Source organism: Homalodisca vitripennis, chromosome 6 (genome assembly GCF_021130785.1).
Source record: "Homalodisca vitripennis isolate AUS2020 chromosome 6, UT_GWSS_2.1, whole genome shotgun sequence".
Classification (NCBI taxonomy): Eukaryota; Metazoa; Arthropoda; class Insecta; order Hemiptera; family Cicadellidae; genus Homalodisca; species Homalodisca vitripennis.
The window spans coordinates 59,446,758-59,466,921 of record NC_060212.1 but is presented as its reverse complement, the minus strand read 5'-3'; the positions used below and the strand labels follow the sequence as shown (position 1 = coordinate 59,466,921).

The window sequence follows — 20,164 nt, the reverse complement described above, 5'->3', positions numbered from 1 at the left end:
AGCTTTCCAAATTTTGGAATATTATTGTACACTGAACAAATACAAAAAGTAATTTAGATACAGCGTTTAACTTCTTCATTTTCTAACGGGATCAATAATTTTTTTACTCTGGAGTATTATTCAGTACAAATGCTTTGCTAATGAACTTTATACACGTTGTCTTGCCATATTTCCTCTTCTCCCCCAATGAATGCTGCATGCTGCCTTCTAGCTTCGCGCCCAGGTACTGTATTGATTGTCCTTGTCCCTTCTCTCCATCGCTCTCTATCTTACACTCTTGAAATCTTGTCTCTTCAATCCATTCACTTCTCTTGCGGTCTTATTCTTCGTGTCCGTCTCTTCACTTCAACCATCTGTTATTTCTGTGTGTGCATGCTTCATCTTTAATTTTTATTTATTGTAACTTTACTCATGGCTTATAATTTTGTTAGACTTGCTTCCATTTCCATCTGTACTGCATCAAACTGTGCTTCGAATTGTGTCTGTTTAGGCGATAGTTAAAGCTCAATGTTCAATGTAAAAATATTCAATGAGATTTTAATAGTAAAACGCTTCCATTTATTTTGTGTTTTACACCACATACACAGTTCATTTTAATATTGACAGTTTCCATTATAATTTATTTTAGTAATCAAAATAATATCTGATATTGCCTCGATATACATCAGGTGAGAATAAATAAAAAAACGTTTGAATAAATGTCCTGTTTTTGGTTCCTTTATAGCATTTTTATTCAGTTTGTGTGTATGTTTATAGGCTACTGAAGATGTCCACCTTAAGCACAATGGAATATGGACTGTAAGATACAGTGTTGTGTCGATCAATTTTGGTGAGTTTTCAACCTTAAAAAAAAGAAGCGATTTCGGTAATTGCTAACAACAGTATTAAAGAATCTTTTCGACCAGCTTGCAAGATGTTGAGTCTGCCGGGTCTATAAATTTTGGAGACAGCTTCATTCTCTTGATCTAAAAGTCCCCTAAACAAGAGGTGTACGCGTATAAGACAAGAGACAATGACAGCTAAAGATAATGGGAAACACAGAACGGTGGCATATAAATACTTACGTTCACACGCAGGTGTCAACTTCACACCATCTTATCCTCCACTTTATCAACACGTTTCCAGTTTTAATTTAAATAAAACAATGCTCAAGTTGCTAAAGACTATTTTCATAAGACTTTTAGAGTCAAAGGCATTTTATAAAATTGGGAGACCATCGTATCATGTAAGAGTGCAAAATATATGTGAGTGTGACATTGTGGAATAAATGTCGAAATTCTAATATCAATCATGATTTTTTTATATAATGTATATTCTTAATGGCAGTAAAATTGTTGAGTTGTATAAGAAAAGATCTTTTTTTAATGGTACACTAACTATATGGTGTTCATCATAATAGTCATATTATTGCGATAGCTTGTTTAGTACTGTTTCGTATTTTCATACACTTTATGGCAAATGAAGATTAGAAATTAACTTTATTATACCACGTACACTTTAGTAGTTCAATTTTTATTGAATATCTCAAGTATCTCTATGATGGATTCATATAATTAATAACCAAGGAAGTGTTTTCTGTTTGTATATAATGAATGTATTTGAAGTTTTCTCAGGTTTTATAATTTGAATATGACTAATTAAAGTTTGTCTTTGTTTAGGTAATCGTTTACGAATATGGAAATTTGTGAGTTAACACTGACGTAGGTCTATGTTTCTGGGTCTGCCAAACAATATCAAAAAGCCACCGTACGGCAAGATGATAGTCCGCGAATGTTACGGCTAAAACGGATCTTGCATAAAAGTTATCTATTATAGTGTTTGGATATTTCTAATCTCAATAATGTATGTCTCAATACAATAGAGGGGCCATTTGTTGACTAAATTGCATTTAGTACAATAGTACTCATTTAATATAGAAATTAAATTGGAATATAGTTAGATTACCCACGTAATAAATACCGAGAAGTGTGAAGAAATGTGCTTCGTTATAGTTTATGTGACAACTAAATCAAATGAAAGTAAGCAACATCTTTCATCTCAGATGTTATGTAGGGAAATAAATCCAAATACAAAGTGCAGTAGCAATAAATAAATGAGTAAAAATGCATTTATTTACAAAAACGACTTTCATAATCTTAATGATAATAATGATAATAATAATAGATAAGAAAAACCCTCACTTATAATGTATTAAACCCCTTTAAATCTTTTAGTAGAGTCACCATAAATTGCCTTATTTAAATTAATCTTACCTAATATTTTGTCTTAAGATGCCCTGCACCCGTAATTTTGCACTTCTAAGGGGAGGTCGTTGTACAGCTTAAGACCATAAAAGCTTCTCCTCCCAAGTTTCAATCTCACTTCTGTAACTTGCAACAGCCTCCCTAGACGGCTCCTACATTGAGAGATGATCTCACTAAAGGTTCCTCTGCCAATGGTGTTGGGCTCATTGAAAAAAACATCGTAGGCAAGATTCAGCGGCATCTCTAATGGTATAAATGTGAAAATAATACATAAGTTCAGGACAAAGTGGATACTAAAATTCTGAATTTTCGGATTCGCTCTTTGTTTTATTTTCAGATTCTGTTACCATAGATTGGAAATCAGTAGTAAAAGACGAAGTATTAGTGTATATATGAGTTGAAACTTTGCCGTTTCTGGAAGCAGATTGTCTGCCTGTACAGAATTTCCAGCCTCCCGAAAGCACGCTGAGAGATGTGGGTGACTTCTTCAGTGACGGTAAAGCTCTAACACGATACTTATTCCACCACCACTGAGTGTTCTTTACCAGGTTATACGGCGTAAATTTAGAAACGTGCATTAAACTTCAGGCTATTTGCAAGGGATCTGCAAGGTGTTATCTAGGTTGGAGGTCATCTGAAAAATGTCTATCCGCATGAAGGCAGGGTCATAAGAAAAATGTAACTGCGAGGCATCAGCATACAGATGTACTGTGAAGTAACTCTATCAGCTTGAAGAATCTCCAATAAAAAGATCGTCATATTGCTTAGCAATGCTATAAGTGTGCAGTAACCTGACAAAACAGTGTTGTTATGGTAATTTCATAACGTATATTTATTAAAGCACAATAGATTGGGTTTCAAAATAATCAGTAATGGAGAAGCCTTGGAAATTAATATAGTGTACAATTTAAGTGATTTGGTTAGTATAAAAGCTGAGTATAGTACCAGTTTACTACAAGAGACACATTGGTCTAAAATTACTTAATTATATAGCCTTAGAAACGATAAGAAATCTGAAAATCTCAGTGGCTAGATTTTCGAAGATACCAAGGTCTACTAGTTAGCTGTTGTTAGATAACCGACTAAAATGCGCAATTCTCTTGCTAATACCTCAAATATAATATGGAAATAATAAAGCTAGGGAAGATTCCAAAACTAACAATTTGAATAATGTCAGTGTCCTTCAGTTAAGACTTACAGTTCCGGTGTCTGTTATAACCATATTGTTACATTGCAATGGTAACTTCGCTGACCGACTATTGATTAGGGAAACACAAAACACAGACTGAACCTAGTTTAACCGCATGATGGGAAAGTTACACCTTTGTGCTACAGTTAGAAAAGAACATACAGTGGGCCACGGCTTTATATCAAATACGGGGCTTGACTGTGGCACAGACTAGTTTTCAACAGAAACAGGATATCGTAAGCTTGATTTCCGTGGAAAATTCGATTACGTGGCAACCTGTAAGTTAAATTTACCCTTGCAAACACAGTCAATCAAAATCATCCTTAAGTATTGCTCTATCTCAAAAGTCATAATTTAAGGACGATAGCCTCGTCTTATCATCGTACACGATTGTTTGGCGGACAACTGGTGATTTCAGAGTATAGAATTTTTTATGAGTTTAGAGCTCACTGTTGACAAGTGATGATTTGTAGTGGGCATCACTAAGTGATTTATATGAGCTACCTATAAACCGGTAGTAGTTGGAAAGGTCGTCCATTATAAGTTTGCAGAGGCTTTAATCGTGTCGGTGTATCTGTCCAAATATATCAAGGGAGTTCTGGGGAGTTTAAACGAGTTTTCATCTTGGGAAAGGGAACTCTTTTTATGTTTCCGTTTCTTTCCTATTTAAATCCTTTCCCCATCGATTGTGTTTACATGCCCACAAAAAACTAAGAATATAAACTTAACAAAGTACCACAGTTAAGATTTCGGAGGAAAAAAAAAAAGTTACCATGTAAAAGCCTTGACGCTGAGGTTTTTCATTCAGCCCTGACAGAAAAGCTCTCAGAATAGATTTATAGTTTCTAATATTCAAAAGAAGCAGAGAGCTTGTACCTTTGTGTAATCCAAGCTTATACTACGCCACCCTGAGTATTCTTCATAAAAGTAAAACCTTTATTACAAGATCCGGTACGTATTGCTAGACCTACAAAAATTGTAGTTTTAGAGATTTAGAGCTAAAAAGGTAATTCTATGGAAAATAGGGTGTGTAATATACTGGGGAAATTCGGTTTATATATAACCAATAACACCAAATAAATACATAAATTTAATTGTTGTGGTTGTAATCGAATTATAGAATGAATCTGCAATTAAAATATATGATTTCAATATATCAGAAACACAAAGTACTTTTAGCCTTCTGAAAATGTAAAATTTTTTCACGGACAAACAAAACAATTTGACACCAGTGCAGCTTGAGTAACACAAAAGCTTCAGTGCTATAGTTTAATGTCTAAAAATGTTAAGTACAATGAAATAATATCATAAAGTTATTGATCTATTCTTTATACTTCCAGAGCTAATACCAAATATCTATGCAATTAAATAAATAAAGAAACTAGGATCAATATTGTTAACATCGACCGAAAAAATGAGTTTAAAATTAAAACACGTGAAATTCTGATTAGTTTATTCAGAGTGCCTCTTAAAATAATTATTGTTATTCATGATTTTAAGGACATCAATCATGTTCTGATATTGTATCTCTAAAGTTCAATCCTATGGAAAATTTGAATTGTCATTGAGTTACACCTGCAGAGATAATCAGGTTTCATTTTATGATTATTGGAGTTGTTCTCCAAAGCCTCGCAAAAATGCAGTATAATCTTTTGATTAAATTTTAAGTACAGTCAAAAAATGTAACATTCAAAATCATCGTACAGAAACATATATCGATGTATACAGGGCTGTACATAAAAAAATCGTAGCTGATGGTAGTAATTTAATATAACAATCTGTATGGGATAATAATGTACATTTTGTCTCAAACGAATATCGATGTATGACTTTACTGGCATAACTTTTAACACACATATAGCCCTTTGGCCCAAACGCTTCTGTTATGACGGTTTTAAAATAATCATAATAGTACTTCTCTTTAACTTGGCGACCTAGAAACATTTAATTTCGAGTCAAATAATAGCACGAAGTAAGAACTATTAATTAATAATGAATAATCATCACGAAATTATGCTGCGTTAAACTGATTGACCACTAACCCGCCTAAAAAATTCAGGAACTAATTAAATTCAAACAACACATTTTTTAAATGAAGCAAAAACTACTTCGCCAGAATGATTAGCATGTGCAACTTTGTTACTCGTTTTAATAATTGAAAAAAAGTATGAACTAAATACCTTTTAACATTTACTATAAAATACGTAATTATAATATTTACAATACATTCTCAACTTATTAACTACGGTATAATGGAAAGAATACTTACGGACACAGTTCCTGGGAAATAGTACTCTGACATGCCAATTTAGACTCACAGAATTATTAAACTCATACAGTAAGTGGGCGTTCAACTTAACCACGTACAGAAAAGAAGTGTGCATAAAGATTGTTGTATTGCACTAACAAATATTTTAATAATCTGTCTAAGGATTATTATCATTTATATATCATTTTTATTAAGTGGTAACAAGAAACAACTTTTTGACTGTTAAAAGTAAGTAGAAACAGTAACTTACTTGAATTCTTTGAATTGTAACTTTAAGTCTATAGTATAAATTTGTTTCAAAATAATATTTTCATTTATAATAATTATGAACTATGATTTATAGGTATGTGAATATCACTTTAAAAAGAAACAGCTATGATTTATTATTACATACCGTTTACGATATTTATATTCGTATTTAGTAACATTAAAAATAATATAATATTTGTGTTTATAAATATATGCAAATTAAACTATATACCTGACATTAATTTATATAATCTTTAATGAATGTTATATACTCTAGTTATTAGTCCTAAATGCGAGTATTTACTTAAACTTGCAACAAGTTTCTTCGTAGGTAAGTAAATAATTAGCTTAGTTGGTACTTCTTGTTTTGTCTCAAAGGACTTTGATAGTTACTTAAAAAGTATAAAATTTATCATTAATTTAGTACTAAAGAATTATTTCGTGGTGGAAAAATGATGATTTTTTCCAAGGAAGTAAGTAAAACATATAATAATACATTATAAATATTTATATTAAGTCCACACAAAGCTTCACTATTGAAATCTGATAAAAATAAAAATTAGTTCTTTAATTTACGTTCTTTACATTGTTTAGAAATAATAACGGAGTTTGACTACGAGTATTTTTACTAAAAAATACTGGAAAGTAGGTAGGGTGTCATTAAATCGATTTAAAAAATTATCATTACATTTATTTAAGTATTCTTTAGTGAAGAAATGAAAAGTCGACGTAATAAAATAGCAATATCGTACTAAATTTTAATATGATCAAAAACAGCAATTTTTATCGAATTGTGTTTTTTTTAAACGGATTTATTTTAAACTTTTTGTAGTAAATGATAAATTCTTACAGTTTATTGACCAATATTAGTTTTTGTTGATATTTGTTAATATAACTATACAAAAATTTACAAGCGAATTGTGCTATGGATACCTTACTAGAGATACGTTTATCTCGGAGAGTAGAAACTAAGATGTAGTATCGGTCTGTAAGCTGGAGTGCCGTGCTGGAAGAGTGAAGTTGTTGATACTCTTAAATGTCATGAATTCTTAAGAGGGGTGGTAGAATGAATGTTTCGGTAAACATCCGCAATTCCCTCTTCGGATACTTTGCTGTTTTCGTGTTCTTCCTCTTCAGCAAGGTTTGTTTTCTCTAGTTAAACTCATACAGTTTACAATTATTGTTATTGCAACGTTTTTCCTTAATTTAGTTATAATATGGATTTGAGGATCTTAAAATCTCTCGACAATTTTTTGAAATATTTACTGATGACTATGGTTTTTAAGATCTAAAAACTCCACAGAGGTAACTAACAAAATATACGCTCTTGCTTGTACATTAACATTGTATCTATTTTATCGAACATTAAGATTTCATAATATTTCATACATTATACTTATCTTGTTAGTTACAGACTACTTGGGACGGAATAACAAAAGCTCGGGTACTTAGATACTCTTAAATTATGCCACTAATTTGTACATACTGGTAACTACTCTGTTATCGATGATGTTTCTATGTTTCACATCCAACCGTGTTAAATGTAATACAAATCTATTACAAAAGTATGTTTTATACGTGTACCAACTTCAAAAATAATTGAACATTGGCTATCCAAAGAACAAAAAATATAAAGTATAACAAGATCTTTACCAACGTTGGTTAATAATTCAAATATACATATTCGTTAAAATTTTGGCAGGTTTACCACCTAACCAAAAACGTAGCCAGGAAAACATTTGGGGGGGCAGGTGAAGACGACTGCTATTTTTTCGCAGTGGACATAAAGTAGGCAAGTGCAGCCAATAATTCATTTTGTTCCTTACAAAGTTATTTATACGTTTCAATGCTGAGAAGCACATGTCAGACAAACTGTATTCTTTTAATAATAATAATTGTTTGCTAAAAAGTAATTGAAAAATTTAAGATTTTGGGTGATCCGTCACATTAGACCCACCCCTGGGTACGTTTAAAAGTCTAACCAGAAAATTACATTTTGGACATGTTATTTTTCATCTCTGCCGAATGATTCCTACATAGGTAATAACATGTGACTAATATGATGATAGATACTACTATAAATATATTCTTTTGACTTTACAGATTATCTAGTTTTGTCGTTTACTTTACTCATTCTAAAGTTTAAACTTACTATAAGTTATATACTTTTTAGATCATTGAGTGAAACCGATAGTCAACTAAGTCACGTAAATCAGCGGCTTCCAGTTCCACCTCAGTTTGAGAATCGACAGATGTTCTGCTATCTTATCTTTCCCAGTTATCGTACCTTCTAGTGTTTCGTATCAAACTCATTTAAAGATAATGCAATAGATAGTGGAGTTATATTACATTTCGACCCGTTATAGCGAATACTCAACTATAACGTTACAGTACTCCACGTGCTACGAATATTGAGTTACCCACTATGTTCTATCTACTTCACTTTATCTGTAGAAGATAAGTTCGACTACTGATTTCGGAGGTCCAATATTCATAGCAACGTGAATGGAACCAATAGTTTGACTAAATGTTTTTATCCATCACACTATTTAAAAAATTATATTTTATACTGTATACCAATTTGCATTACTTTAATTTTTCTTTAGTTTTCTCACAGTATGTTTTATGTGGAAATAGAATAGCTCTGGATGCTTATGTTAAGATCAGTTTAATGGAAAACTAAATTATGTATACGAAAAATCTTACTACTACAAAAATAAGCAGTCAGGATAATTTAACTTATTACATTTAAACACATAAAACCAATATTTAATACTTTTATTTTTGTGAGAATTAATTTTATTAAATTTAATTTTATGAAGATAGCCTTGCTATCGAAAGGCCTCACAAAAATAAAAGTATTAAAAATTGGTTAACTGTAATAAGTTAATGTAAATGTAAATGGTTAATGTAATAAGTTAACTGTAGCCAATATAAGCTCCATCTTCAACAGTCAGGATAATGTCAAACCTCGGTCCAAGAGAGAGCTGCAGGAGTGCATTCCCTCACCAGTGTGTGATAACAATTATTGGCTTGTATATCAGAGAAGTCATCATCCACGCAGACAGAGAACAACTAGGACGAGGCCACGACGTTCACTCATACAATACCCGCCATGCATAAACTTCCACCATCCAACACACCATACCGCACTCTTTAAGAAGAAACCATCGTACGCAGGCAGGAAAATGTTTATCCTTCTTCCTGAAGAACTAAAAGCACTGCAAGGTAAAAAGGACTGAAGTCAGCCTTGACACGATGGCTTACAGAACGGCCATTTTACTTGCTAGATACTGGAGGAGTGAAGAAGAAAATTTCTGTTAATAATTACTTGCCTGTAAAACCTACCAATTAAAAGATTTAAAGTTATATATATATATATAGAAACTAATTATTTATCAAATGTATCTGTCAACTTTAAAACAAATTTAAAATCCTAATGTATTGTAACACAATTCTGATCTCTAAGATTATGAATAAAGAATTTTGTTTATTTTTTATCATAACGAGTTCGAAATTTTGAACTCTTACTATATTCAAACAAGCATTGCCTTTTCTTCTGTGTTTCAACTTGAATAAATCTGGCTCTGAAACAACAAATAAAAAGGTCTGGAACTTGTCACGCGATATTAAAGTGGGCCGTCTACGAAGTGACTTGTGCCGGGCACAGGGCGGGCTAGCATGCTACAATCTCCCCTGCCTCGCTTGCTGCGCTAGTCCGTGAACCCGCTGATTGCACATTTCATGCCATAATTGCTTTCCCAAGTCAGGTTGGATATTTACTGTTCAGTCAAATTGAATGCTACAACTAAACTTTACATGCCCATATCCGTTCTGTATGTTTCTTCTCGTTTGTAGAGTACAGGCAATTCCAGTGGAGTCACACAAGGGAATAAAAAAGTCACACAAATAAAAAACATAGTTTGAAAAAGTTTTATATTTATATTATTAAAACTGTTATGAAAGAATCTCAGACTGCTTTTTAATGAAGCAAAAAACAATACTTTTCAGAAGACCGGAGTTCCTTTTGAAGGAACTATCTTTAAGTAGTCTTTATGAACAAATTTCTGGCAGATAATTTGTCATTATATGATGGATTTGTTTGGGATATTTTAAAAATCAACGCCGCAACATTTTACATATGTATCATAGGAATCTATGTTTGAATTTAATGTATGAAGATACGTTTATTATAACACGTTCAATATTAACATTAATAAAAACGTTTTTTTATTGTATTTGTATCGTTGATTTGTTCAAATTTATGGCTATAAAAAAATTTTTGTCTTTAATATTATTATTTTCAAACTGTATGTAAAATAATGGATACATTAAATGTACAGAAAGATTTCAAGAAACAAGGATTTAGGAATAGCTTAAATAAAGTTAGATATGTTAACAATATATTCCTCCTCGTATTTAATTTGTCATATTCTTTAACATTGATAATCGTATTATTAAATTATATTCACTCCTCGTGATGTTTTCTATAAAAAATAAAGAAAATATTATTTTTATTCAACAATGTCGTAAAATTAACAGTTTGGCTTTAGGGTTCACATCAAGTCTATAGATTTGAAGGAAAATCTCAAAATACATTTTTGAAAATATTTTAGCCTCCTAGTAATAATGTGGAACCATCAGATGTTATAAATATACTTCGTGTAAAAATGTTTTGACGCGGTGTTAACCATTAAACTTAGATAATAGTTAAGGCAGCGGGTGTTATGCGTAAGTACTAAGAATATAAAACTCATAGTATTTATAACCACTTTTGAAATTTTTACATATAAACTAATGATTTTATTGTATCCAAATAATAATTCTCCACATACATACCTCCAAGCGGATACCTGAGATAAAACATTCGAATCTAAAAATTCATGATACTCTTATTATCACTTACACTTACATTAGTATCAACTCAATTCTTTAGTTAAACAGTGATTATGAAATAAATCTACTGCCTCATTAATGAAGTTCAATTAAGATCAAAACCATTTATTGCAAACTTTTACAAGAATTTTATCCACAACGATTTCAAATTACCTAATTCTCACAAATGAGGGACGTATGGAATAACAGGCGAGTCGCTTTTAGAGAAAAAATAAAAAAATTAAACAGTGATTATGAAATAAATCTACTGCCTCATTAATGAAGTTCAATTAAGATCAAAACCATTTATTGCAAACTTTTACAAGAATTTTATCCACAACGATTTCAAATTACCTAATTCTCACAAATGAGGGACGTATGGAATAACAGGCGAGTCGCGTTTAGAGAAAAAATAGAAAACTGTAATGAAATAATATAATTTTGAAGCATTTTACACCTGGAGCAATTTGCACGTCGTGGCTGCATCTGTAGCAGAATATATTCCTCTTATATCCAGGGCCAAATAAAAACTGTTGAAGACAAAGATATGAATATTTACATGAAAAGACATCATATTGTTTATAAGAAATTAAATGACTAGTAACTGTTATAACAATATTTAGTTTTCTTAAACTATTTAGTTAAAGAAAAAAATTTCTCTTACTGAAACTATTATATTCACTACAGATAGTAAATGTTTTTTTATTTGGAGTTGTTTTATTTGGAACTAGTAGCAAAAACTGCCTATATTTTAATGCTTGTAGCTACTTGCTGACTCATCTAGCACTGTTTTACATTTTATACAAGAAACGGAACTTAAATCTTAAATTGTTGTGACTAATATTACAAAAATTTATCCTGACCGTATATTTATCAAGGGATCGTTAACGGTCCAACCCCTTATAAAGTTATTTCAAGGATTGGATCGACAACTAGCTTCATTTTCTGATTGGTAATTCTCACTTCTTTATATTTTTAATTCATATATGGAAGATATCTTTCATAAATCACTTTTAAAATATTAATTTTGTATGAAATAAACATGCAATAACTTAAAACTGCTACTATTTTTTATCAAGAATGTCAATTTCCAGGTAGAAAAAATCTTGTTTCATTGTTCATATAATATTTAATTTAAAAACCTATGTATTTCTTTAGTTTTTCTAAATTAAGTAGTATAACTCCTTTAGGTTTCACTTTAAAAAATGTGAAGCAATGCTTATTGCACAAGCAAGATTTACATATCCTATTTTGACTTTAAAAGTTAAATTTATAACGTAAACCTTAAAAACACCCAATGGGTCCGCTTGGAAATCTTAGGATCTTCTAGAAAAATCCTGTCAACAATGACTTCTGTGTTTGTCTACTGAATAATAATTACATTTGGTCTACTTCAGTAAATACACGATTTATATGTGTATTGGTATGTAACGTGTAAAAATACAATGTGCATAAATGAATGAATACTTTAATTATTGATATCACTATTTTCATTATGTAATTTTACAAATGCGTTTCTGTTAATTTGCAGATATCGATCCAAACGATCCGGAGGCTCAGAAAGCTGCGACTAAGATCCAAGCAGTGTTCCGGGGTCATAAGACGCGGAGAGAGATGAAGAACGACCAGACCGATGCCGACACTGAGGTGCAGGACTTCGAGGCGGAGTTCAGCGCGGATGACAAAGGTACGGCCGTCTTTAAGACTTACTTAATTTGGAATCCAAATTAAAAAGTAGCTTAAAATTTCGTTCATTAGGGTAATAAATTATCGTTCTGGTGAATATATGATTTCAATAAATCTGGATAATAGATTACTAGAATACAAGGTTCAAGCACTGTGAAGCATGGGGTATCGTGCCAATAAAGGATAGGAAACTAATTTCTCGCTTTTGTGGTATTGAACCCATCTGGAAATGTTTTGATAAAAAGGTCGGATTGGTGTAGATGATCAAGGCAATGTAATAAAACAAATATCATCTACATTCCCAACTAAAAAATTACCCATCCAGCAATCTGTAAGGAGTTCTATATAATCCATTCCAGCTTTCAAAATAATAACTAAGATAGGCAAAGGACTACTGGCCTACAGCAAAGAAGAATATTAGTATTTAAAAAAAAACACTATGTCTCTCTCAAAGTCACCAATTAGAAAGGTCTATGACATCCTTTACAGTCAAAAAGGAGAATAGTGCATATTACTAAATGCCCCAAAGTGTCTAACTACAACTACCCAGCACTATAATACTATTAGCTCTACTTATAAAAGATCAACCCATGGTTACACATGTAACAATCTCCACCTGATTGAGCTCTGGATATACCGGGTTGTAATTTTTGAAAATAATGTCAAGAACATCATCAATTTAGATAAATTATTGATGAACTAAAACCCTTTTTTGAAAATTAATTTTAATTTTATTTCAAACCCCTTTAATTATTCTAACATAAAGATGACCCTATAATGTGGAGTAAGTAATAACATAATCATCAATTATTTACTCTAACACTTTTGAAAGGAACAAATATATCATATTGGGAAAGAATATTGTTAGCTACTGTAAGGCAATAGGGACTGTTTGTTCTAGGAGCCTGTGTAAAGGAACAAGACTCAAATGGAAATGATAATTATCATTCATAAAAGTTAAAGTTCAGCTATATCAATGAAGTTATTTACATTCACCATTGAAGTCTGCACTAGTAATAATACACTTTTGTTGAATTTTATTGAGAGATGTTTATTTTATGCCGGTAATATAGTAGTAGAAATTATTGAATAGAGTATCTGTAAACTATATTCCTAAACTTCCTGCGATTCCTTTTACGCAACACGTAGTGTAGTATATTAGTACCTTGTATGCAAAATATTGCTCTAATAGGTAACAATACGTTATAAGGAATTTTACGTAGTTACTATAAACGAGCAAAATGTAAACGTGCTTTCCACATAATCTTCTTTAGACGTTAACTGAACAAATTGAATAAATTCCTTTTTTGTATTGTTAAATTTAAATTAAAAATAATTGCATTAATTTTAAAACTGTAATATACTTTATTTGAATTTAAAATTTACAAAATAATATGAGATGCTCTGGATATACAGGTTTTACTGTTTTATAAAAACATTTTGAATATAGCAAATGGTTGGGTGGCATAAACCCGTCATAGTGACCCAAGTAGGCTTCATGAACCTAATCACTCTGACTTATCAGGCTTCATCCGTGCGTTCCCAGTTAATACCCTTTCCCTATACAAAGACCAAAAACATTGGATCATTATTTAGAGTTTTTAAATGGAATTTAATAATTTCGTCTATATGATATAACAAACATGAACAATTTATTTTATGTGTTATAAAGTATACCAAAACATGTTGAGTTCTTCATAATTCAAAAGGATGAAGGGTAAACATTCATAGAATATTAATCAGTTGGTTAATCAACTTAGAAGGGTATTAGCTACTGAACAGCAGTGTGGTTAACCACCTAATATAGTAAGAACGTAATCAGGCTAATAGTGAAAGTCAAGAAGGATAGAGCCGGCTTTGTACATCGCTTTGGTTGTTTAATCTCCTTATACCACACGTTCTCTCTCATTAGTGCAAAAGCCTGATTAGTTGAAGATCAATCGCCAATGAACAATCAGATCCCTAGCTTATGATAAATTCCATTGAAACCAAGTACGATAAAATCAGTTTGAATTTATTGACGGATGGATTTAAATAGTTCTTAAATAAAAGTATTTTGGAAACTTTTTTACTCTGATTTAGTTATAATAAACACTTAGTGTATTGCATTGATAAAAACAGTGATCAAACAAATGTTACTCAGACATCTGAAATATAGCACACTTAAGCTATAAAGGTAACTGAATAATGTTTTTTTTTTCAATTCTAAGTGATTTATAAATACATTTTTCTACAGATCTACCCTTATGAAGAAGTTTTAGTTTTTGCAGTTAAACGTTTAAAAATACAAAGGGTTTTCTGTCCAGTTTTATGTATATTGATTTCTAGGTACTTTAACACATGTCTTGCGTAATTCTTCAGAATACTGCAATTGCAATTTTATTTAAATTTTAAAGGAAAATTAAATTCTGTCAGTGCTGAGATTTTCTAAACGATATTGTGAATAATTGAACAGTTTGCTTAAAATTTTACTCATTCCTTTACCCTCTCAGCCTCCCCCCAACTAACTAGAAATAACACTTTACAACTCTGTTTCGAGGTAACCAATGAACGGATAACGGGATAGTTCTCAATTTCCTGACGGTTATTTCAAGGCAAAGAGTACTATACAATGTGAAATGTGAGGCTGAGAGCATGAGAAAGAGAGCCAGTACTACAATTACTTTAGTAATTACGAATGAATAAGTAATCAATGGTCACCAATATTATACTAAGCCTCAATATAATTTTTTTTCTCATAAGAAAAGAACCTTAGGGATTGCACAAAAGAAGTATTGCGCTGCTTCCGGAGTGTATTTCCTTGATTATGTATCAGAAAGGTTCATAATCAAAGACTATGTCTAAGCTAGCAACTGTATTGACTCTTACGGAACTTCACCAACTCCAACAGTCATCTCCCGCAGTAGACTAGACCCTTCGATATACCCTTCACCCCAATATCTGAACATTTGCGGTTAGCGAAATGCCACTCTGGAAATTCATAGGGCTGCCATATTTAAGTGACACATCAGTTTTTCTATACGCATTGTAGGTTCAACTGGAAGGTATAATCAGCTTGAAAAAAATCTTTCTCAATATAGGGACGAAAGATGTAAGAGGAGATTTCTGGACTTGGTTGGTGTACAAGAATTAACAATAAAATGGTGAGAGAATAATGTTATAGTACACCACTTCTTATACTGGGTGAGAACCTTGAAATGATCACGAAGCCTACGTAAACGTTACAGGAAGCTTAAATATTGTAGTTTATGTTAACTTACGAAACCTCCCCCTCATAAAAATTATAAGTATACAAGGGGAAGGAAGAGCTGGTGGTCATATTTGAGTAATGGGCTAGGGTGTGGTCTGAGACTACACAAACGATGCGAGAAAGCACTGAGAGGAGCTTCCCGATAAACCCATACAGAGGTAAAATATAACTGTTTATTCAAAGCAAGAATATATATTCCTTGCCACATTTAGTATTGTAGGAATTCCGTTACGGCAATAATTACATGAACTATACTGTCAGGATGACCTAAAAATGAACACTTAATTTACAATAATAGATTGAAATAACTTGTACTACTTCTGGTAATTTAGTACTGTAATTTTGATAGTTTCAAGCAGAATAGTTTGGTTTGAGTCTAAGGGTTAGTCGTATAGATTTTAACCTGTCGTTCACACTATCCTCCTATACTTTCAAAAGTTAGATAGCTTTTGAATGGATTTAGTTTGGAATGATACAAATATTAAACAAAAAGTTGTAGTACACGTTACGTCTAGGTAAAACTTCGAATTATGTTGCATTACTCTCTGGAATGTAACTCAAAGAAAAATTCTAGCGACATAAAAACAGTCGATTCTCATCGAGGTGATTACCTTGACGTGAGAAGTGGCGATTTCAACGCGTCGACATGCTGATAAGTTACATCTCAGCTGATTAGGGAATAACGATTAGAGCTCGAAAGATTAAACACTATCACAACCACAACTGCAGGGGCATTATTAGTTGAGTTGTCCCTTAACGTATTGTATTATTTCTTTAATTTTTTGGGAAAAACTCCACATAACCCCTTCTTATTATTCTTTGCTAAATGTTTGTTTGTTATTAATGAAATTATGACATTTGCCACCATTATATGTTAAAACAATGAACAAGTGGAAGATGATAGATAAAATCCTAAGAAAACGCAGTGTATTATTGTAGCACGTGATGGAAAGTGTCCGATATCCTACTACCATCAATACCCGTTCTTTCCGTACGAATGTAATACTTTTACGTTTCACATTTTTCGTAGTAACATAATACTGATATGGATAGTTTAACACTAACTTAGTGTTATTCAGACAATATTTCAATTGAATTTAATTGAAATTTGGACCAAAAGCGTCTGAACCCCAACGACGATTTTATATCAACCGAATCTTTACCTGGCGAGAGAAGGTTAGCAGTCTACATTTTATATATGTAAAAGAGCCATCAACACGTCGATTACGATTTTATTTTACAGGTTGCCTGGGGCTAGAACGTAAAGAATACAATTATTTAGTCTTTTAAACAATGCCACTTGAACTGTCATAGGGCCAATCGCACAACCACTGTTATGCGCTCAATTAAGCTAAGCCCTTACTCAACCACAACGTCGAATATACCTCAGGATTTGATGTTTACAGTGGATAGTAAAAGAGGTTTATTATCTTCGTCTCTGAGTACTTTAAGATAGCTTCATTCGGTTAATAGCTTTGGCCGCAGTAAATACAGAACATATCTCGGGAATTATAAAATGTCGTGTATTGAATATCGATACACCCCCCCGTACGGTGTACGTTAATTTATTCTGGTAGTGTACGTTTGACAAAGTGCAGCTTGCGTTGCCACCACAAACCAAGGAAATCATTGGGATGATGGCTTTGACCTTTGATGGTACACATTGCGAAATCTATACCTTAAGAATTGTGCAATCTATGCTGCTATCTTTAAACCACATAGTGACTAATCATTACCTTACTCGTGTGCCGATTTTGCGCAAGCAAAAGAGCCTGATTATTCAAATAATTACAAATGAAATATTCAATAATACCATATTTTTAAAATACATTTCTTAGCTTTGTAAAATGTTATTTCATACAGCTTTAGTGACAGCAATTTTGAAGATTAAAATATAAAAAGAATGCATACAGTTCATTTTAGTGCATGCAGTGAATACTGTACGTGTGTTATCATCCATTTATTCTGGGAGTGTACCAATTAACATTAATTGTACTTATTATGCTCTAGCCCATAGCAGCTAAAAATAATTTAAAACAAAAAACGTGTGATCCTGAATACTGAAAAGGTTTGAGAATAACTATGCGATTGCAATTAAGTAGTACCTGAAAAGGAGTAACAGTCGGCGCCGTACACACTTGATGTCTGTGGTAATGAATTTAAAAGAATATTTTCGTTCCATTATAAACAAAAATAATCATGGTATGAAACTCTAACTGCTGTTTTCAATTACATACGCATGTTTATTTTCATTTATGGTTGTGCCATCGTAACAGAATACTCATATTGGTTCTCTCACAGTATTTAGGTATCTAAATAATAATCTCTTTATACCGTAGTACAGGAGATTGTACACTAATAAATAATCTTAGCCTGGTGGTCCGATAATAATTTAGTATAACGGACCGATGTATAATAAAGATACTGTGTCCGGGATGAATTATATCTATATTAATAATATTTATAAGAAATCCTTGGCTTGGTATTATCATGATACGAAAATAAGTACTTAAAAATGGATCTCACGAAAATTTGTCTTTATGGCTGAGGTATGCCAATTTTTGTAACGTATATCACTATACTTATGCCGAAATCGGACTTTAATTCAGCCGTATCGTAACGTTCCATATTAAATGTATCGTAATCATTATACCTATCGCTTTGCTTGAACTTAGAAAAATTAATTAACATTTACAAGCCACAGCCTTCAATCTGTCTTTAGGTCACATATTTTTTCATACGGATAGTCATTACTTATACCTTGTCTAAATTACACCTTATGTTCCTGACTGCTTTGATTAACTTGTCCACACTCCAAGTATTGTAAAACAATATATCAATTGAGCTGTTATACTAAGACAACCTATTGTAACAGAGTTACAAAATAGATCCAGTTAAAATAACATTTTAGTTTAATTTGGTAACTGGATAGAGAAAAAGCAATTCTCTTTCTTATAAATTTAAGTTTATAACAAGATTTTAAATGTTACAGATAGTACAGAAATAGACTTAAAGGTTGTAAAACAATTTATGCCCGGTATAAAACTTAGGAAGTTTGCATTGACGTCAATGTAGGGTTTGATGACTTTTACTTCCCTTTCCGAGTCCGAAGTAAGAGCGAGGCCAGGTACCGCATCCTAATGTAGGTGGGTGGGGTGGGGGGATGCGTGGCGAGAAGGCGCTATAATCCCCTTACTGCAGCTTTCTCTCGGCTTTTGTATTACCCCTTTTCCTTTCCCTTTGCTTTGCTTGGTATCGTTTTAAATTATAATCTTATAAACGTGTTTCTAGGTTACTTTTAAATGAAAGAGTTAAGTCAAGTTTAGTGTTTATAATTATTATTAGGTCACAATAGGAATATGCTGAGTTAGGTAGACTAGGATTCGTAATAATTATATGCAACACCGTGAAAATAATGAGTATAGTGGAGGAACTTAGGAATAACAATGAAGGTTCAAGTCAGGTGAATCAAAACCAATACTGTCAATAAGGATTCACAGTGGATAACCTGCAGTAACGGAATAGTAAAAATTCTCCCGCAAAGCAAGGCATGTAGAATGGCGTATGGTATAAATCTCATACAGATGACGAAGCTTGGCATCAGGAAGTCAGTGAAGAGTGACCGCATGCGTTGCCTTCTCTTCTCGGTTAAACAGCTGTGGGGTGCTGAGGAATGGCAATCCTCCGGCGAGTAGTTCTCGGAGTCAAAGTGGGTTCTATTGGATGGAGACAATGAGTACAAATTATATTTTAGAACTACTTTATCTATTAAGTCAAGGGCGCAACATGTCTATGTACCAACTTATGGATTGTTGAGTCCATAACACGCCTATGCGGCAAGGGACGTGTTGCCGTCAGATCGTAGGCCCAACATGGATCTATTTTGAGGAACGGGACCGCCGGAGTTGAAGGCTCAACATGTCCGAGGATCGGGAGGCCGCCGGGGTTATGAACTCATCATTATTCTGCGTTGAAGAACTCAATAACCTACTATTTATAATTTAAAGGCTCATAACGGGAAGTTTAGAGTTCAGATTGGTTCTGTGACCGGGTTAGGGAAAGGGGCCGTAGGTTCAATGGCGTTTTATTCCCACTACATAAGAAAGTTCTGTGAAAATATTAATTTTCAATATGAATTAATATAACAGTTATGCACGTATCGTAAATAATCGATTATAGTTAGAGTATAGGCTTTAATATACAGTTAAATGTATTAAAAATTAGTTCTTTGTCGACCTCAGCTTCGCCTTGTACAAAGAAATATCTCTTTTAGATTTTCATTTTAATACCAAAACAGTATTTAGAATTTTCATTGTTAGTTCAATTATTGAACTGTGCATGCACTATCACACTAGAAATATAAAGTTTAATTTGATTCCATAATATGCAGATAACTGTAATAA

At 32.3% G+C, this 20,164-nt stretch overlaps 1 protein-coding gene across 1 annotated transcript in view; it reads left to right on the top strand.

Annotated features, from left to right (window-relative positions):
* Nucleotides 1-20,164, top strand: part of LOC124364350 (neuromodulin-like) — a 55,888-nt gene that overhangs the window by 24,798 nt on the left and 10,926 nt on the right. Inside the window, exon 3 of the mRNA XM_046819738.1 lies at nt 12,357-12,512. Coding sequence (XP_046675694.1) covers nt 12,357-12,512 — 156 coding nt within the window. The remainder of the gene's footprint in view (nt 1-12,356; nt 12,513-20,164) is intronic.